The sequence below is a fragment of the Diospyros lotus genome, chromosome 13 (genome assembly GCF_014633365.1).
Source record: "Diospyros lotus cultivar Yz01 chromosome 13, ASM1463336v1, whole genome shotgun sequence".
NCBI lineage: Eukaryota > Viridiplantae > Streptophyta > Magnoliopsida > Ericales > Ebenaceae > Diospyros > Diospyros lotus.
Genome location: NC_068350.1, coordinates 30471187 through 30494195, shown reverse-complemented (window position 1 = coordinate 30494195; position 23009 = coordinate 30471187). Strand labels below are relative to the sequence as shown.

At 36.2% G+C, this 23009-nt stretch overlaps 1 protein-coding gene across 5 annotated transcripts in view; it reads left to right on the top strand.

The window, feature by feature from the left end:
- Positions 1-4772: 4772 nt before the first annotated feature.
- Positions 4773-23009, top strand: part of LOC127788771 (uncharacterized) — a 37622-nt gene continuing 19385 nt past the window's right edge. For all 5 annotated transcript variants that reach the window (XM_052317379.1, XM_052317378.1, XM_052317377.1 and 2 more), the window contains exons 1-2: positions 4773-5589; positions 5846-5926. In XM_052317379.1, the coding sequence (XP_052173339.1) occupies positions 4945-5589; positions 5846-5926 (726 nt within the window). In that variant the 5' untranslated portion in view covers positions 4773-4944. The remainder of the gene's footprint in view (positions 5590-5845; positions 5927-23009) is intronic.

Below are 23009 nucleotides of genomic sequence, written 5' to 3'. Positions count from 1 at the left end.
CGGATATCATTTAGCCAGGGGTCACCCCAGCTGGACTATTTAGGCCCATTTTCTTGGCCCATTTGGCCGGCCCACACAGGTCCCATCTTGGCCCCTCTTTTACAACATCATTATAGTCGCGTCTAAGTTTCCACATATTCACCTCAGATCCCATCCTCATTAATGGCGAATCCCATCCACATTAATGAGGGTCTCATCGACACCTTGCTGCGGCATGGTCGTCCTCGCCGACACCAGCTATTCCATCCCATCATTTGTATATATACATGGGAGACAGAAAGGCATGTCCTGGGGTATATATCAGCCAGCTCTTCTGAGAGCCAGGGTATATTTTTCTTAGATCCACGAACAAATACCTTGCACATTTTACTGGCTCGCTTACTGACTTGGGCATCAGAGTACTTTGCAAGGAAGGGCTAGTGGGCCAAGGCGTTAAACCAAGATACCTCATTATCTCTTTCTCGGATCTACCAAACCAGTGTGGTCCAACGAATCACCGTCGTCGACCAATTCCGAACGTCGACATAGCCATAAAGCATACATGTGCCTTTTCCTTGTTGGATTGAAATGACTCACTAGAATTATCCATATCCCATGCGGGAATGGTATTTCTCTTTGATTTCTTGCCTTTTTTTTCTTCCTTCTTTTTCTTTTTCTCCTTACCGTTGAATGCTAATGTTTTCTTTTCATTATACTCTTTAGCATCTTCATTCATTTTTCTTAGCATTCTAAAAATATTTGAGACTTTTTCGAACCATCCATTCAAATTACTAATTGTCTCACTAAGCCATAACTTATATCTTTGATATTGAGACATAGGAAAACTCATTTTAGAATTATTGATTCCTTCATGAATTATCTTTATTTATTTCCATAATTTATGAGATGTGGAGCATAAATACAATTTTTCACACTCACTAGGCATTAAAGAATTAAATATCTTACCCTATGGTCCATTTCTATTTTTCTTAGGTCTTCCTTTGACTATTCTTTCTCATATTGAGAGGATAGATCAAATCCATCCATCTTCATAAAAGATAGTTTATGGAAATGATATAGGATTCCATCATAATCTTCCAAAAAATATAATCATTTCAACATTGAAGGATTAGAGGGGATTGAGACATCACCTAGGGATTGGCTAAAACTAGAGGTCATTATAAGATCTTATTCTAAGATTTGAGATTTGAAACACAAATAATTTAGGACCTGCTCTGATACCAATTGTTAGTCTCTTAGGGTTTGGCCACTCAAGAGATGAGGTGAATTGAGTGATTAGAATTTTCTCAATTTTAATAAATATTATTGATTAATGATTTTATTAAAAGAATATATATTTGATAAATATAATAAATTATATTTGAGATTAATAATAAATGTAAGCCACAAGATATAAGAAAAATAAATAATATGAAGTACAACACAATTTATAGTGGTTCCGTGTTTCCACACACACCTAATCCACTCTCCCAAGATCTAACCACCCTTGGGATTCCACTAAATCAAAATCACCAAGATTTTCATACTAGCTCACATTGAAACTAAATACACACCTAGATTACAATGGGTTCTAGGCAATCACTACACCAAGGTTTTCTCCCTAACTTACCTTGAAAACTAGATTCACTTAGATTTTAACGGATGTAGAAAACCTATACAATCGTTAATAATAATTTAAATGTTTACAAATAATTTGTCCACACTTGGACACAAATAAACAATTAAGAATAAATTATACAAGACAATAATATTTAAATAAATAAATAAATTTATAGCCTCAAATAGAGAAGTTCAGATTTATCGTAAAAGACTTGAAAAACTTTTCTCATTTTGCCTTGTGGCTCTTCGGTGGATGTGAAATAATGTTTCAAGAGTCTTGAATTGCTTGGATGTTTTGCTTGAGAGTTTTCGAGTGCCTTGGATATGCAATGTGAGTATTTAGATACTCAAAAAATGAGTTTGGGGTATTTATAAGTATTTTAGCCACTAAAGAAAGGTTTAACATGAAGTTCAAAATTTAAAAAATGTTTAGATTTTCTCAAATAATAAGAAAACACGTCTCGCCTTTAATTCAAAATAAATTTACTTTTTGCATGGAAAATCAATATTTAAAAATTCAAATATAAGTTTTTGAGACATAAATGATTAAAACAAGAAAACATGTCTAAAAGTAATCTCCTTTAATTCAAAATAAATTTATTTTTTGTATGAGTAAAAGAAAATATGTCTAAAAATAATTCTCCTTTAATTCAAAATAAATTTACTTTTTGCATGAATAAGAGAAAATATTTATATCATAAAAATATTTTTGTTAATCATCAAAACTTAATTAATATGAGTAAGTTGACTCAACACTCACTATTATTATTCATCTTCTTCCTCGTAGCTACTGTTCATCTTCTTGCTTGCCACTAATTTTCCTCGTCTTTCATCTTCTTTCGCCTCCACCATGGGTTAACCTGTAACTTGGTTAGCATAGGTGTGGTTTTATGCATAAATATGTGGATTGTTTCTCAATCTCTTTATCGATGGATTCACACATATATATATATATATATATTAAGGAGTGGGTTTTCTTTCCCTTAAAAGTTTTTGAACATCACCCATATTTTGTCTTTTCCATGCATATCTATATATAAAATAGTTTTTTTTTTTTTATTGAGTTTGGAGATTGAATCTTCCAATCTTCCCTTTCCCATCTTCCAAATCTCTCTTTCCCTTTGATATTATTTTTAAAATTATTTTATTTAATTTTATATTTTATTATCTAATATGAAAATATGTTTTGGCAATTACAATTATAAATTTAAAACATATTTAAATTAGAATGAATTTGGTAAACTTTTAAATTATTTTTATTTTTTATTTTTTTGACAATACACATTAATTATAAAATACTATTTTAATTATAAATTTGTTGTTAATGTTAATGCACAATCTTGAATGAATTTGGTAATGGTGATATTTTGATAACAAAAAAAACTCTTATTTTGGTACTTATTATATGTATTTAACAAACATATAGAAAGAAAAAATATAATTCTCAATGGATTTCAAAAAATTTAACAAACAGTCTGATAAAATCTTGAAATATTTCATTGCCTTATTTTGATTATTCCATATTTTTATCTAAAAAGTATTCTAATCTTATTTTAATAATTTTTTGTCTTATTTATTTTAACAAATACTATCCAAATGTATAATTAATGAAATTTGAAAAAATGTCCAACTTTAAGAACTAATGTAAGGGGACAAAAAGTTGACATGATTTGAATACTTGAGATGTTGTGTATCTTTCAAAGAGCTTTCTAATGAGGTAAAGTTGGCAAATTTTGGATGAGATTTAGTTGATCAAATAAATAAAATACATAAAACTGTCAAAAGAGGTAAAAAAAAATTAGCAATTTAACTTTGACCAATAGTAGGGAGTCAAATGAATAATTGATTTTTCAAAATATTTGATTGATCAAATAAAAATCAAATTATGCTAAGATGTCACATAAGGATTGTAATATAGAATCTAAGAAATAATAATGAGGCTTAGTGACACCATGTCAAGGGAAGATCTTTAAACATTGGAAAAGATATTTCTAGAACACCAAAAAAGTTAATTAGGTCCAATCCTTTTTTTTTTAAATAGATAAATAAATAAAAAATATTTAAATAAAGGGAAAGGTTTAAGGGCAGCCCACTTTAGTAGGTAAGAATAATAAACTTAGTAAAGAAAGGATGATAGGTTAAGTGATCTTTATTTGAGTAAGAGGGAAATCAAATTAAAAATTATAAGTGTTTACAATAAAAAAGTTAGGATTTACTTCGCTCAAAGCAAAGAAACATGCGAGGTAAAAAAGAGGCAATAAATATGCGAGATAAAAAATTATATATAATGAAAAGCAAAATACAAAAGAGACCATAAATAATCGTTTTATTAAAAAAAAGGGCTAGAGAGAATAGTAGAGAAGTCTTGAGTTGAACAAACTAAGTCAAATGTTTATCGCTAAAGATAACTCCTCATTTTAAGATGAAATTTGAAGTAAAAATAAACTATCTAATTCTATTAGTCCAAACACCCCCCCCCCCCCGGCATAAAAACTTTGAGAGAGAGTAAAGATGTTATAACAATGGATTGGTTATCCTTTTGCTTAGTTTTCCTTTTCCATTTTTGTTACCTTGTTGGTATTCCCTCAATTACATCTATTATGAATTTATGTGAATTATTTATCAAACTTATTTATTTATTTGTACGAAGCATTGTAGTTTTTTGTATAGCGGAAGAACAGATTTTAGTGCTTCATGATTTTGAGGGTAAATCATATCAAATATCACTAAATTTTAGTGTATTTTTCATTTTAGTCACTAGACTTTAATTATTTTTAATATGATCGCAGAAGTTTAAGAAGTTTTACAATATAGTCATATATAAGAATTTTTAGCCACTTTATAGTCGGAGTGGGTGACGTGGTACTGATGTGACAAATAATAAAAATATTATGTAATAATATTTTAATATAATATTATTATATATTGACACGTGACATGTTCTGATTGATTGTTATTATATAATAATTTTTGTTATTTATTATATTAGTTAAAAAATCTTATATGTGACTATATTATAAAATTTTTTAAATTTTTATGATCACATTGAAAAAAATTAAAATTTAATAATTAAAATAAAAAAATACACTGAAATTTAGTGATATTTGATATCATTTACCTATTTTGATGAAACGATTTCATTATAAAAGGATTTCTATGGATAGGAGAAAATTGACCCAACAAAGCCTTTAATTGCTCCACGTCGAAGCCATGGATTCTGAAGCAGTAACGGTTACTCCATCCATGAACTCAGAATCAACCCCAAGTTTATGCTCCGGTTATCAATCCAGCTTCTAGTTCCATTCGACTTCATCGAATCTAGCGTTTATCTTCCCATTTTTCGCCATGTGTGATAGCGTTTCTTCAGTAACACTGCCCCTCCTTTCTTATTCCGCCATTGGATCATCGAATTCGAGGTTTAGTACAAGTAATTGCATGCCTCCGGGTGCTCGCTCCCTCCAGGTGTTTTCCTGTAGTTCCGATAGAAATGGCGGGTGCCGTTTGACCGGGGCTTGTTTCAGGTGGGACGGAGCCGGGCCCAACACTGCAAAATCGGCGAGTTCACTGAAGGCAAGTCGAAATCCGATCCCGTCCGGGTCCAGTGAATATGATTTGTACGGGAAATTAGGGTTTAAGGAGAAAGAGAAAGAGGAAATTGGGCTCGGAACAGAGCAAAGAATAGAGAAACAGAAGAGGGGAAGTGAGATCGATCAGTTCAGTGTCAATTTTGTCGAATTCAACGAGGAGACGGGGGCTAATAGCGTGGAAAGATTGGAAGATGAGGATTTGGTTAAAACTGAAGAGGGGAATGATGGGTTTGATTCGAAGTTGGAGGAATGTGAACAAAGCGATGTGATTAAGGGGCCAATTGCCACAAGGAAGGGAAGACAAGTGATGAGAAGGTCGAACTTGGTTGCAAAGCAAGTCATAGGCTTGCAATCTGCTCTTAGTTTGGGTTTCGTCTCCCAGCTCTGGGTTGACACAGTCTCTGTGAGTGCATATTTATGTTCACCTTTTAGACTGGAATATTGTTTTTGCTGCGGAATTTACCAGTTGGTAGCCAACTAGAGAGAAACTCATCTTTGATGACTGATTCCAGCATTCTTGAGCAATGCCATAATGAATATCAAAGCATATTGAGTTTAGTCAGACTTTCAGGAGAAACAAATAGTGCATTTAGCATATTAGACTTTGTTATTTATTTGATGGTACTGATGCCCGTCTTCTTTTCCTTTCTCATTCATAGTGGCTGGCATTGGTCGTAGAGGTCCGGCCAACATTGTTTTCAGGAGAAGTAGATAGATTTTTTCTGGAAGATGTTAGTCAGGTAAACATATTTCTCCTTACTTGTGTTCTGTCTCTATCTTTGCATATCTGTTGGGTGTTTTACTGCCTCGGAGATGCCTAAGACAGTTATCTTTCTATATGAAAGAGTGCCATTACCCGAGAGGTGAATGTTATATGGTGACAGGAATAATGACATAGGTGGTGGTTGACATTTGACTCCTGTTTTCATTTCTGTGCGTGCGTGTGTGTGTTTTTGGTGGTGGGGGGGGGGGGGGGGGGGGGGGGGGCGCACATGAGAACTTTGGTTGCTTACCATTTGTTAACTTTAAAAGCTGATCCATATCCAGCATGATGGTAAGCTTAGGTGACCTGTGAACATTGTGGAAGGATTCTAGTTTGTTGGTTTTTATATTTCGTTTTTCTCTAACCATGTTATGAGGATGAACACTACTAGATGGTATATGTTGTCACAATATCCAGTCAAAACTGATTTTATGCATAATAATATTCAATGGTAGCTGTTTTTAATCTGACTCTATGTTATCTTTAATGCATAGGCATAGAGCTTTGAATTTCCATCCTTTTTTAAATAAATTGTTATCCATTATTCTTTTTACTAGTTATGGATGACTTAGACACATATACAAGATCAAGTACCATGGTCCATGGAGAACATTTCCTCCTCCTTCTGTTTTTTTTTTTTTTATAAGTATGTGAAACAAGCAAAAACAGAATGCTTGATTAATTAATTCTAGAGGAATAATAAAGAATATATACACAAGAGACCCTTATCTTATCTCCTATAATTTAGGAGAAGATTTAGGATTCTTTATGTCCTAATAACTAGGAACAAACCAAACTTAAAATACAAACTTTAAATACAAATTTACAACAACTGCTCTGCAAGGATAATGACTTATCCTTATCTTATCAATCTCCTATTTTTGAATTTCAAATCATCTTGATCTTGTCCAACACTCCCCCTTAAGCTTAGAAATAGATGCAGGTCATTCCTGGCTTGACTGTTAGAGATTCGAACCTAAGTTTCATCATAGCTTTTGTGAACACATTTACAATTTGATCCGTGGTTGGAACATAGGATAGAATTATTCCCCCTTCCTCAATTTCACGCCTTATAAAATTCCTATCAATCTTTACATGCTTCATACGATCATGTTAGATATGATTTCTCACAATATTAATAGCAGACTTACTATTGTATACCTTTGTAGGTTGAGTCAAAGGTATCCTTAGGTCCTCTATTAACCTTTCTAACCAAATTACCTCACAAATGCCTTGAGCTATTGCTCGGAATTCTGCCTCAGCATTGCTGCGAGCGACCGTTGATTGCTTTTTACTTCTCCAAGTCACAACATTTTCCCATAACTTAGTGCAATAACCAGTTGTTGGCTTGCTGTCCTCTATAGAGCTTGCCTAATCTGTATCAACAAACCCTTCAATTCCTCGTTCCTTGGTCTTTTTAAGCATTAACCCTTTTCCAGGTGTCCCTTTTAGGTATCTAAGCACATGAAACACAACATTCATGTGCTTATTTGTAGGAGCATGCATGTATTGACTGATCTTGCTTACCGCGTAGTTTATGTCGGGCCTAATAAGAGACAAATAGATTAACCTGCCCACTAGTCTTTGGTATCTCACTTTTTCAACTGGGATATCATCGTCCTTCTCTTCAAATTTCTAGCCTTTGTCTAATGGGGTACCCGCTGGTCTGCATGTCAGCATACCTGTGTCTTTGAGTAAATCCACAGTGTACTTTCTTTGAGAGATAAATAAGCCTTCCTGGCTTCTAGCCACCTCCATTCCTAGGAAGTACCTCACGAGTCATAGGTCATTCACCTCAAACTCGGCTCGTAGTTGCTCTTTTAGTGTCTTGATACCTTGCTCATCATCACCTGTTACAATGATATCATTAACATAGACAATTAGTATAGACTTTCATCCAATTTCTGTGGTTTTGATAAACAAAGTATGGTCAGTCTATCCTTGTTTATACTCAAGCTGGATTAAGGTTAGGCTAAATTTCTTAAACCAAGCTGAGGTGACTACTTCAAACCATATAGAGATTTTTTCAGTTTACAAACCTTTCCTCCACAACCCATTTCATCTTTAAAGTTTGGTGGAATTTTCATGTAGATCTCCTCATCCAAGTCCTCATTAAGAAATGCGTTTTTTATATCAAACTGAAACAAAGGCCAATCCAAATTTACAGCAATTGAGAATATTACCTGAATAGAATTGAGTTTAGTTACAAGAGCAAATGTTTCTTCATAGTCTATCCCATAGGTTTGAGTAAACCCTTGTGCCACTAATCTTGCTTTATACCTTTCAATACTACCATCTGCATTGTGCCTGATGGTAAACACCCATTTGCATCCCACGGTTCTCTTATCTAGGGGTAATTCAACCATATCCCAAGTGTGGTTTTCAACCAAGGCCTTCATTTCTTCCATCATAGCTACTTTCCACTTAGGATCTCCCATAGCTCATTGAATATTTTTAGGAATTTCAGCATTGTCAAGCCTTGCAATAAATGCTTTAAGTTGAGGAGACACTCTTGCATAAGTTAAATAATTGGACAGAGGATATTTAGGATGTTTAACACAAGATCTTACACCTTTTCGGAGAGCTATAGGTATTGCCCAATCTAGCCCATCATCTTGAATAGCACCACCAGGTTGATCCTCATATTCTTCATTAATTAAGTCTCATTCCCTGTTAAATTAGCGCTTGCTTTACTGTCTTCTGATAGACCATCATCGAGGGAGGATGATTGACCCTATTGGACTTCAGATGGACCTTTAGGTCTTCAAGAATACACAAGCCAAGGAGGACTGGTAAGCTGTTGAGTTTGAGACCGAGGAGATAGGGGCTGCACGGGTTTAGATATGGGTGATGACTAAATAGGAGTTGGAGACTTAGGGTCTGGTGTGGGTGATGACTGAACAAGAGTTGATGATTGAACAGGAGTTGGAGAACTTGGCTCAAGGTCTGCTGCTGCCAGCATCTTATCAGGGATTAATTCTCCCCCTTGAGAAGATTCTGGCAGGAAGGGAAGAAAAAATGAAGAAATAAGAAGGGGATCAGTAGGAATGGTTTGAGAAGTGTGTGAATAATAGGCAAGATCCTCATAGAAAGTGACATCGGTGGATGTATAAAAATGTCGATTGATGGGACAATAACACTTGTAGCCCTTTTGTGAAGGAGAGTAGCCAATAAAAACACATTTAAGGGCTTTTGGATCTAACTTTGTTCGAGACACATTGTGATTGTGAACATACACAACACAACCAAAAACTTTAGGCTCAATGGAAGGAAAGAAGGGTGTATTAGGATAGGATTCACAAAGGGTTTCAAGAGGGGTTTTGAATTTGAGGGTTTTGGAAGGGAGACGATTTATCAAATATCCGACTGTAAGAACAACCTCCCCCCAAAATGAATGAGGCACATGAGTGGTAAACATCATAACCCTTGCCACTTCTAAGAGATGCTGATTTTTTCTTTCAGCCACATCATTTTGTTGTGGTGTGTAGGGGCAAAAACTTTGATGCAAAATATTATGCTCAAGTAAGTAGTCGATCTAGTCATGAGAGAAATATTCTCGACCATTGTCGGTTCGAAAGATACAAATAAAGGTTTGAAACATATTCAAAACAAACTTGTGAAATCTTTTGTATATGCTACTTGCTTCTGATTTATCTTTCATAAGGTACACCCAACATGCTTTCAATAAAAGTTATAAACCATCTTGAACTGGAAAGATTAGGATGTTTAGAGGGGCCCCAAATGTCACTATGGATTAAATGAAATGTTTTAGAAGGTTTATAAGATTGAATGGGATGATGGGCTCTTGATTGTTTTACAAGAGTACATTGTTCACAAGAAAGAATATGGCCTTTATTGATAAAAAAACTGAGGATACAATAATCTAAGATAGGGGAAGCTAAGGTGTTCTAACCGTTTATGCCATAACATAATTTTGGCATTGGAGGTAACAATTAGGACTATTTTATTCGAATGAGATGGGGCTGAGGTATTCTTTGTCAACCATGTCCCGGCGGCGGAGGCTGGAAGTTTATGATCTGATGAGGTGCAAAGCTAGGGCTTACTATAACGTAAGCGCGGCGGAGGGTGGTGGCATCGAAGTGACGATGTTCATGAGGATGGGGCTGAGATTGTTCAAAAATGAGTTGTCCGTCATCGAGATAGAGTCCATCTTTTGCTTTAGCACTGTCAATCATCATCCCCGATGCTTGGTCTTGAAACACACAATATAACAAAAGAAATATCACTCTATAATTCATATCTTTGGTAATCCCACTCACTGATAAGAGATTATAACTCAACCCAAGCACATATAAAACTGATTCTAACTTTGGATTTGAAAGACAAACAGTCCCATGACCCACTGCAGGAGATATAGTACCATTAGCCATTGAAATATCATTTGAATCTTTACAAGAAGTATATTCGGTCATATGCTTAGTAGAACTAGACATATGGTCGGAAGCCCCTGTGTCTATTATCCAAGCATCCTTAGGTAGTCTCTGTGTTGTCAAGGAGAGATAGGGATTACCTTGTAGAGCCATGGATGCAGTAGGTTGATATGTAGAGGGGTTGGTAGGGCTGGTACATTGATTTAGCAATCGATAGAAGGTCTGAATTTGTTCTTCTGATAGATTTAAATCTGTCCTACTTCTGTTCTCATTGGATGCCTTAGCAACATAGGCTAATCAGGTATTGTCTCTCTTGTTTTTAGGCTTCCAATTTGCAGGCTTACCATGGATCTTCCAACAGGTATCCTTAGTATGATATGGCCTTTTACAGTGGTCACACCATTGTTTTTCCCCTTCCTTCTCCTTTTGAAAAGTTTTCCTTTTGTTTAACTGTTGCAAGAGTAGAATTTTGTTGGTTTATACTTAAATCACTAAGTTGATGAAGCATTACCTCTAGTTGACTTTCTTCTCTTCTCACCTCGGCAAAAACTTCATTGAGAGATGGCAGGGGTTTTGTTCCTAAAATCCTGCCTCTTACCTCATCTAAATCAGTATTAAGTCCATGAAGGAAATCAAATATCCTATCTTTTTCAATCATCTTGTAATAACTCTTGCTGTTAGCAGTACACTCCCAATTTATAGTATGAAATAAATTAATTTCATGCCATAACTCAACCAATATATTAAAGTAATCTGTAACACTCATGTTACCTTGTCTTGTTGTCCTAATGGCTGACCTTATTTTAAAGTTTTGAGAGGAGTTCTCCAGGTCGAAATACATCTCCTGGACCGAATCCCAAATCTCCTTGGTAGTTTTGTGAAATAGGTAAGTCCTCCCTAGTCTTGGCTCCATCGAGTTGATCAACCATTTCATTATGGTTGAATTTTCTGCTTCTCAAGTGCCATAGGTGGTAGAATCGGTAGGAGGAGCAAGAATATTCCCTGTGAGATAGCCGGATTTTCCTTTCCCTTTGATCACCAATAAAACTGACTGAAACCGTTCCCTAAAATTACTACCATTTAACTTGTGGTGAGTAATTTGTATGGGATGGTTATCAATTGAGGCAGTCGGTAGATTCTAAGAAGAAGGGGCTGGAACAACAAGAGGAAAAAGGTTTGGGGAGCTTGTAGCGGATGCTTCGGTTAGGGTAGGATTCTAGTGAATATCGATCATGATTTTTGAGAAAGAGAAGAAGAACAACAAAGCCTTAATGCTGTTTATCGAGCCCTGGCTTTGATACTATGAAACAAGCAAAAACAGAATGCTTGATTAATTAATTCTAGAGGAATAATAAAGAATATAAACACAAGAGACCCTTATCTTATCTCTTATAATTTAAGAGAAGATTTAGGATTCTTTCTCCCCTAAAAACTAGGAACAAACCAAACTTAAAATACAAACTTTAAATACAAATTTACAACAACTACTCTACAAGGATAATGACTTATCCTTATCCTATCAATCTCTTATTTTTGAATTTCAAATCATCTTGATCTCGTCCAACAGTATGAATATATGAAACAAAAGCTCTACACCTTTAAAGAACCAAGGAGGCAAAAGTGAGATGGAAACAACTTTTAAGCATAACAATTAAGCTTTATTGTCGTGATAAGGCCCACTTTTGTTCTCCCAAATATCCCACAAAGACAACGAAAGGCCAGCTTTCTTCTTCCTCTTACATATAAGGAGCACAATTCCAGGCCATAGCAAAATCCTTAACTTGGCAAGGTAACGCCTATCAAATTGACCAAGGAGTAGATATCTTGACTATTGTACCATGGGACAAAACAACAAACAAAAACATATCAAGCCTTAATTTCTTAATTTCACTATATGGGTTTGGCTAAATGATCTAGCTTGCTAACTATTTTCTATCTATGGCCTTATCTTTTGTTAGGTCATTATAATTCATCTCATACTCTAGGTTTGCTCCCCAAATTTTTCTTGATCTTTCTCTACATCTTTTGCTAAAGACTTGTTCCGTTTCATCCACTCTTCTTACAACAGCCTTTACTAGTCTTCTTTTCATATGACTAAATCATCTTTATCATGTCTCAACATCTTATCTTAAAAATAAGATCCATTCCAACCTTATTTGTATTATCTTATTTCTAATTTTTTATCTTTTCTTGTTTGGGCGCACATCTTTTGTAACATCTTCATTTTCATTATGTTTATATTTTGCGCATATTAGTGTTTTCTTGTTTGTGCTACACAACAAAACTAGTTTTATAATATTTTGGGTGAATTTCACAAATCGCCCATGAGGTTTGATAAAAATGCACCAACTACCCTTGTGTTTTAAAAAATGACACCTGCCTTGCTTGCTATTTAAAAAAAAGGCAAAAAGACTATGTTACCCCTAATTTTATTATCCTTTCCCCCTCTCTCTAACCTCTCTCATTTCTCGTTGGTCAGGCGACATGGCAACTGACGAGATACCATAGTGAGAAGAAAGAAAAATTAAAAATAAAAAAAGAATGAGTGTTCATCTAAGTTCAAAATTGATGAAGATGGACAAACCCAAATCTTTTGATATGGGTTTCTTCATTGATTTTGAATCCAAGTTCAATCTAGGTTACTTCATGGGTCTTCATCGAATTCAAACCTAGAATTGAAGAAATTTGAAATCAATGAAGATGAACAAACCCAAATCAAACAAAATTGAACCTAGATCAGGATCGAACCCAAATCTAGGTTCAATCTTGGGTCATGGTTCAATTTCAAGAACCACTCACCTAGATCGAACCTAGATTTGGGTTCAATTTGGGTGATTGGTTCAATTTCAGGAAAACCAATGGTTTGATTTCAAGACCCACTCACCTAGATCCTTGAAATCAAACCATTGAACCACTAACCCAGATCTAGGTTCATTTGTTCTTGAAAACGAACCATGAACCTAGATTTGGATTCATTTGAAGATGAAACAAAGAAAGACTAAGAGGAAACCTAAAGTAAAAAGATCGCCATCACCTCCTTCCTTCTCCTTCCAATTGGCATTGTCTATTCCCTATTGATGGTGATGGGGTTACAAAGACCTCGTTAGCTTGACGACCATTGCTGGGCCTCTAAGAGGGGGGAGGGAGGATTGTCAGGAACCTCACCGAGTTTGATCCTATTGGTGAGATAACAAATGAGAGAGAAAGAGAGGAGTGAGGTGGAAATGAGAGAGAAAAAGAGAGAGAGAGAGAGATAAATATGAGAGTAATTGGGGCATTTACAAAAATTAATGGCAATTTTTAGATGACGGGGGAAGGGAGGAATTCAAATTAACTTGGGTCAAATGTACAAAATCTTTTTTACCCCTTTCACAGGAAAAAAACGTTTTTGATTGTTTAAACAAACTAATTACACTCTATAGCCACTTTTATGCAAGATACCAAAAATACCCTTAATGAGATTTTAAAATAGAAAACCTACATTACCCTTAACCTCATTTACCAAAATACCCTTGTCCCTTTCATATAACCATTCCCCTTTCTCTCATCTTCCAACATTCACGTTATTCTCTTTCTCTCCATTGTCAAACCATCCAAACTCAGTCATTCTTCATACATTCAATCTTTTTGCTTGTTGTGTTATTCAACCTTCTTCATCAATTGCAGCGACCTCATTGAAGTCCCATTCAACAAGTTTCTCTTTCTCCAACAAACAATTTCACTCAATCTCAAGGTATTGATTTGATTTCTATTTATTTTGCTTTCCAAAATTATTTTTGTATACACATTGCTTATTAAGGTTTTGTAGAATGATTGTGGTTGTGAGTATAACATATTTTGGTAGATATCATTCTAGATTTGTACTAATTTGCATGAATTTTTTTTTCGAGAACTACACATCGGTATCGGGTTTTGTGGGCCACAAAACCCATTTCGGGTTTAGTTGGCCAAGTTTTGTGGCCCACAATACCCGATTCAGGTTTTGTGGGCCACAAAACCTGGTCAAGTCTATTTCCTAGGTTTTGTGCCCCTGTAAACCCAAATCGGGTGTTATGCCCCACAAAACCCAATACGATTTTATCTATTATTTTTAAAATAATATAAGTATTTTGTTAAATAATTTGATGTATTATTCAATATATGAGCAAAATAATATAAAAGATTTAATATTATATATTTAATTTTATCATATTATATAACAAAATTTGACTTTTTAATCATTTGTGCCTAAATGTGTTGTGTTAAAATCCTCCAATGTTTTTCTTAAAATTTTTAATTTTTTTTTCATAAACTATACATATTTAATTACAAAAGATGATAATAATAAGATTGTTGTTGGTTTATAAGTCAAAAATCATGAATTTGAATTGTACAAATCATCTCTTCAGAAAAAGAAAATAAAATACAAATCTCAAAAAGCAAATAAACTTACTAATAGTTACAACTTGGTTTAATTGAGGAATTTAACCCGGTCTGGGTGTGTGTGTGTGGGTCCGTTGCATCCATGGTAATGGTGAGACTAATTTCTTCCTCCTCTGAATCTTGCAACAATGGATTTAGTACCGTTAGTCATCGTGTGGAACGGGAAATGGAATGATAATAAGTACATTAGGGGTAATAGGATGTGTGTGAGAATTTACAAGAATTCGAATTTTACTTAATTAGTTGAGATTGTGTACACAGTGACGAGAATTGATAAAACAAGGTACGACATCACCATTCATTTTGTAATGGAACACTCAAGCGATCTTCTAGCTACCAAGTTCCCTATCAAGGACCACTATGGTGTCGGGTTTATTATGTGTGGCGACAGGAAATATAAAGTGATGTATGTTGATATGATTTGTAAAGATGTTGGAGTTTTTAGCCTACGTAGTCAGTTGCAAAACTAATTTCCTTCATATAGTGGTGGTAATCAAGATTCAAGTGTTGTCGTTCCATTTACATCCACACGTAGTCCACTGGGAAATGATGATTTTGGTATATATGATATGACTGGTTTGTCAGATGATGCTCCACACACGAATGATGATTGTGATAATAAAACAAATGATAATGGTGATGATAGCGTTGGTGATAATAGTGGTGGTGGTGAAGGAGGAGTTGGTCCAAAGTATCCGAAAATAAGATTTTCAGGTTCACAATTTGAGAACAACCCTTTACAAAGAAACTGGATCATTCCTGGTGTAAAAAATTAAGCAATTGAGGAAACGAGTCTCGAAGTGTCGATTCCATACTAGGGTGATCTTTTTTACCAGGGTGTACTCTTCAAAAGTAAACAGGAACTAATTTTGACATTTGGATAATATTGTGTTGATGTGAAGATAGACTATCGAGTCAGACGTTCGTGCATAGTTTGATTTGAGGCCGGTTGCAAGGATGTGAACTGCAAATTTCTACTTCGTGTAAGATGTAAACCCGGTTGTTCATTTTGACATGTGGTGAAATTTATGTCGAGTCACACATGTACTCGAGACGTCTACGATTCACATTTTTGAAATATGAAGGCTATTGTCATCGAAAGTTTGTTCTCAGAAAGAGTGACGACCGATGAATATACACCTAAAATGCTAATAGGGGAGTTGCTGGAGCAACATGGTGTGCAGATTATGTACACTAAAGTTTGGAGGTCTTTATAACATGTAAAGAGACTCATTTATGGCAATGCGGATGAGTTATATCAGTGGCTACCCTCAAATTTTCACATGTTAAAAGAAACAAATTCTGACAGTATCACAACAATAAAGACATATGAAAATAATCGTTTCTTATATTCATTTTTTGCACTCGGAGCTTCCTTTCAAGGTTTTTGGTCTTATATAAGACTGGTTGTTGCTGTTGATGCCACCCATTTGAAAGGTGAACACAAATGGGTGATATTTGTTGCCACTTGCTAAGATAGGGAGGAGATGATTTATCCCATCGCTTTTGGATTCGGAGATGGTGAGTCTGACAAATTATGGATTTGGTTTTTGGGGAAATTGAGAAAGGCTATCGGCGTGCGAGAGAATTTGGTCATCGTTTTTGATCGTCACCAAAGAATTGCGAATGCGATGAGCCATGTCTTTCATTTTGTCCCACATATCTTTTGTTCTTCCATCTTAAGTAAAACTTGAAGAAACACTATAGACAACGAAAGGATGTAATGGCTGCATTCTATTGTGCAACATACAACTATACCACAGTAGAGTGTGATATATGCTTGGCAGAAATTCAGTTGATGCATCCTCAGACGCATCTGATATTGATGGAAGCAAGATCGAAAAAGTGGCCATGTGCATATTGTTTGAGAAACAAATATTCCATTATAACCGCCAACATTGTTGAGTCTCTCAATAAATGTATGATTGCAGTACACCGGTTGCCTATAACAAGTGCACATGAATTTCTAAGACATATGCTTCAGAAATGGTTTAGTGATAGGCGTATTGCTGTTGCCAGACTTGAAACTAATGTGACCTCCGCTGCAGTGGCACATATCAACTTGGCCCATGCCAAAACATTAGACTGAGGATGTCACGTAGTTTTTGTAATACAAGGAAACAAATACCTCGTGCAACATGCCAAGGAAGGTGATGGGATAGTTGACATTAATGCAAGTGTATGTAATTGTCACAAGTGGCACATTGATCAATTGCCATGTCTTCATGCAATTGCTACTAGCAAGTATCATGGTTTAATTTTGTTTTGCTTATTATGTTTATAATTTAGCGTGATATGTTAATGTCGTATTTCTTTAGCGTACATGACAATTTCATGCAGGTGCACTATCATACGTTTTGCCATTCATATTATGCCCCAAATTGGGTCAACGAAACCGGCCCAATCTTCCAAGACAGTTGTAATAGGAGTATAAACCCTCCTGTTGCCCTCGTACTCTTTTTTTCAAAATTCTTTTATAGATGCCTAGAAAATAAAATAGAAATATTGGTCAAAAACTAAATTGAGATGCAAAAAAAAAAAAAAAAAAAAAAAGAGAATAGTGCAACACTCACAAAAAGTGAGGTTGACATGATAGCGTAGTTTGTGTCATATTGACGACGAGACTGTATACATCTTAGACAACACATGTAACTATCGATATGATGACCCTCCAACCATTTGGCCTCATTCTCTATGTCTCGAAGGTCAGCTGGTGTTAGGTTGAGAGGGTAATCGTGAAAACTACAATAACTAAGAATTAGGAATAAATAAGGGTAAGAATATATTGTTGATGTAAATAGAAAAATGTACTGGTTACTTATCTAACATCTTCGTTGGAGCCTATGAACTCAATGTAGCCCTCAGGGGGGTTAGAATTATCGTCCCCCATTTGCTCGGGCATTGAGGGCACTGTCTCCATGTCCGGCGACATTGGGTCTAGTACCGGCGGTGCTGAGTCAACGTCTGACCCTTCCATCGCGACATCCTTCTTTCTCTTTTTATGTTTTGTTGGATCAGTGAAAGGTGGTCGATGAAACTGCGATTTCTCTCGCACAGGTCGTCTGCCGACCCTAACTACTTCCTATTCCTATGACTGAACAAAAACTAACTGTTACAAAATGGTATTTCAGAATGATGTAAAATGTATAAAAGTAAATTTGGAACTTACTCCAGATGTAGATGCCCACTCCTCCTCATCGTGATGATCAAGATCTACCTGATCACCACCCCGATACTATTAATTGCCATAATCGCTGTGATCTGAGAAAATAGATGAGACGCGTAGATGAGTACACAGTGTTGCCTGCCCTTTTTCTAGTGATGCATGTGCCATTTCTAGTCGTAGCAACTGTGGCCTCGTCTGACTCATTTCTAGGTCAAATTATGTCCTCATTCGACTCATTTCCCCATCCATCCTTCGCAACATCTCTAGCATTAGTTTCAGCATCTCGGTGATTTGCAAAAGGCAAACAATATATATATATATATATAAACAATTACAAAAAAATAGAAATTAAAACCATGATTATAATAATAATCATACCCTAGCCTCATACTGTCCGTGGTGCGGATTGTCGGGGAGTCTTGCCTCTTGCCACACTTTTGACCTCGACTCTTTATCTACATCCTTGTCCTCATCCTTCTCCTCATTCTCCTCCCCTCCCTCGTCATCCTACATGTATCCTACTCGCCTACTCCTCGTCTCCACCCTCCTCCTCGTCACCCCCTTTGCCCCCCAAATTTATAGACGTCGACTCCAATCGAGTGTTGAGAGTTAAAGAACCTCTAAAAATCATTTCCCGCTCAGCATCGGTGCCCTTGAGCGTTGGACTCGATCCTCGTGCCTACAAAATTGTATTATTTAAATATATATTATTTTAAAAAATAAACGAAATTTAGGGTAGGTTGCACACTTACTTCCTTCGTAAGGTAGTCGTCGTAATTTTTTATGTGCAGCCTTTTTTTCGATAACCATTTTTTGCATCTTGAAATGACTGTGTCAGACAGTCTGACGGCCCATTTATTTTGAACTGATGGGAATATTTTGATCAACCACCACTGTAGAGAGCAACCAAAAAAAAAAAAAAAATTAGTTATTATAAACGAATCATATATAATAATGTAATGTAATACAATATGGGGAGGATAACATATTACTGATTGTACTTGAAACGCCCACACAAAACCAAAATGATTGATTTTCTTCCTAACTTCACCAGTCAGTTTCTTTTCGCTCGTGTCTAGTTGGATGTAATATTGACTCTTACTTTAGATGTACGTATTCCAAGGGAACACCTCAAATGCGTGTAAATCTTCGGTCATAGTTCATTAGAAATCATCCACATGTCCGTGCTCATCTTAGCCCAACAATAAATGTCGACCACAGCAATGTAAATCAGTTTCAGGACATCCTCTAAAACCATGTCCTCTCTGGTACTAATTAGTAATTCAATGTCGTCTCTAGTCACTCCTTTTTTATGCTGTGGAAATAGTCACGCATGTAAAGTCTCCGACTCAACAGGCTTCGCTTTAAGGCTTTCTCTATCAATAGCCCTAAATCAGAGTCCATAATAAGTATGAACTCTTGCCTCCCGTACTTGTATGGCGTGCTGCCAATCTCGAACCACATTTTATCGTAGCGGGCACTCGAAAATGTCACCTTCCTAAGTAGAACATGATATATCAATTGTGGTGCAGTCTAATGGAGGGATAGAAACATCTTCAAGAAATGTCCTAATGGGCCCTGTAGGAATCTATCCAATAACTTATATCAGTCTAGAGCACAACGCATTGCCTCACGATGTTTGATCCCATAGTGAGTAGTAACCCGTGTTCCCAACGGTAATACTCGATGAGCATGAACATAAGTAAATTTCCTAGTTTGGTGGTCTTATAACAAGTGCACATAATTAGTATGACCAAAAAGAAATCAGTTAAATTGCATTCCAAACAGTAAGAAATCTTTTTGAATATCTTATAGCAAAGTAGTACAAGAACACTGCATCCTTTCCATCTTTAATTTGGTCTTATCTAACCTATGCCAATCGCAACCTAAGATTAGGCTTCCAACTAGGGGTAATGTCATCTATTGGTATAATCAAGATGCTTAAGTAATCAAGCTTAGATCTCCTAATGTCCCACTAGCATTAGCAATGAGAATGCAATGTTGCATTTCTTTTACAACTCTAACCAACACAAAAATGCTTAGATCTCCTTGCGTTGAGGTTCAGATGGCTGACCAACAAACTAGGGAATTTACTTATGCTTATGCTCACCGGGTATTACCATTGGGAACGCGGGTTACTACTCACTGTGGGATCAAACACCTTGAGGCAATGCGTTGTGCTCTAGACTGATAGAAGTTATTGGATAGATTCCTGCAGGGCCCATTAGGACATTTCTTGAAGATGTTTCTGTCCCACCATTGAACTGCACCACAATTGATATATCATGTTCTACTTAGGGAGGTGACATTTCAGAGTGTCCGCCACGATGAAATATGGTTCGAGATTGGTGGCACGCCATACAAGTATGGGGGGCAAGAGTTCATACTTATTAGTGGACTCTGATTTAGGGCTATTGATAGAGAAAGCCTTGAAGCGAAGCCTGTTGAGCCGGAGAGTTTACATGCGTAATTATTTCCACAGCATAAGAAAGGGGTGACTGGAGACGACATTGAATTACTAATTAGTACCAGAGAGGACATGGTTTTAAAGGATGTCCTAAAACTAATTTACATTGCTGTGGTTGACATGTTATTGTTGGGGCAGGATGAGCGTGGACATGTGGATGATTTCTTATGGATTATGGCCGAGGATTTACACGCATTTGAGGTGTTCTCTTGGGGTACGTACATCTACAGTAAGAGTCAATATTACATTCAACTGGACACGAGCAAAAAGAAACTGATTGGTGAAGTTGGGAAGAAAATCAATCTTTATGGTTGTGTGGGCGTTTCTAGTACAATCAGTAATATGTTACCCTCTCCGTATTGTATTATATTACATTATTGTATATGATTTGTCTATAGTAACTAAACGTTTGTTTTTGTTTGTTTTTTGTTTTTTTTGGTTGCTCTCTACAGTGGTGGTTGATCAAAATATTTCTATGGGTTTAGAATAAATGGGTCGTCAGACTCTCTGGCGCAGTCATTTCAAGATGCAGAAAATGGTTATCGAAAAAAAGACTGCACATAAAAATTACGACGACTACTTTACGAAGGATGTAAGTGTGCAACCTACCCTAAATTTCGTTTATTTTTTTAAATAATATATATCTAAATAATACAATTTTGTAGGCACGAGAATAGAGTCCGACGCTCGAGCCCACCGATGTTGAGTGGGAACGAATTTTTAGAGGTTCTTTAACCCTCAACACTTGGTTAGGGTCGACGTCTATAAATTTGGGGGCGAACGGGGTGACGAGGAGGAGGAGGGTGGGGATGAGGAGGAGGCGAGTAGGATAGATGTAGGATGAGGGAGGGGAGGAAAATGAGAAGGATGATGACGAGACTGTACATAAAGAGTCAAGGTCAAAAGTGTGGCAAGAGGCAAGACTCCCCGACAGTCTGCACCATGGACATTAGGCTGGGGTATGATTATTATTATAACAATGGTTTTAATTTATATTATTTTGTAATTGTTTATATATATATATATATATATTTGTTTGCCTTTTGCAAATCACCGAGATGCTGAAACTAATGTTATAGATGTTGCGGAGGATGGATGGGGAAATGAGTTGGATGAGAACATAATTTGACCTGGGAGTCAGATGAGGACACAATTGTTGCGATTAGAAATGGTGTATGCATCACTAGAAAAGGGGCAGGCAGCACTGTGTACTCATCTACATGTCTCACCTATTTTCCTAGATCACAACGATTACGGCAATTAGCAGTATCGGGGTGGTGATCAGGTAGATCCTGATCATCACGATGAGGAGGAGCAAGCATCTACATCTGGAGTAAGTTCCAAATTTACTTTTATACATTTTACATCATTTTGAAATACCATTTTGTAACAGTTAGTTTTTGTTCAGTCGGAGGAGGAGGAAGTGGTTAGGGTCGGTAGACGACCTGTGCGAGACAAATTGCCATCGCAATTTCGTCAGCCACCCTTCACTAATCCAACCAAACATAAAAAGAAAAAGAAGGATGTCGCAATGGAAGGGTCAGACGTGGACTCAGCATTGCCGGTACTAGACCCAATGTCGCTGGACGTGGAGACAGTGCCCTCAATGCCCGAGCAAATGGGGGACGATAATTCTAACCCCCCTGAGGGCTACATTGAGTTCATAGGCTCCAACGAAGATGTTAGATAAGTAACCAGTACATTTTTCTATTTACATCAACAATATATTCTTACCCTTATTTATTCCTAATTCTTAGTTATTGTAGTTTTCACGATTACCCTCTCAACCTAACACCGGCTGACCTTTGAGACATAGAGAATGAGGCCAAATGGTTGGAGGGTCATCATATCGATAGTTACATGTGTTGCCTGAGATGTATACAGTCTCGTCGTCAATATGACACAAACTACGCTATTATGTCAACCTCGCTTTTTGTGAGTGCTGCATTACTCTCTTTTTTTTTTTTTTTTTTTGCATCTCAATTTAGTCTGTGACCAATATTTTTATTTTATTTTTTTCCAGGCATCTATAAAAGGATTTTGGGAAAAAAAGTACGAGGGCAACAGAAGGGTTTTCGCGCCTTCTATTGCGACTGTCTCGGAAGATTGTGTTGGTTTCGTTGACCCAATTTGCGGTGTAATATGAATGACAAAACGTATGGTAGTGCACCCGCATGAAACTGTCACGTACACCAAAGAAAGACTAAGTGTTAACATATCATATTAAATTACGAACATAATAAGCAAAACAAAATCAAACCATGATAACTGCTGATTAATGTCCCACTTGTGACAATTGCATGTACTTGCATCAATGTCAACTATCCCATCGCCTTCCTTGGCATGTAGTCCCTTGTATTACAAAAATTACATGACATCCTCAGTCTAATGTTTTGGCATGGGCCAAGTTGATATGTGTTACTGTAGCCGATGTCACATTAGTTTCAAGTTTGGCAATGACAACACGCCTATCACTAAACCATTTCTGAAGCATATGTCTCATAAATTCATGTGTACTTGTTATAGACAACCGGTGTGCTTCCATCATACATTTATTAAGAGACTCGACAATGTTGGCGGTCATAATGAAATATCTTTTTCTCAAACAATATGC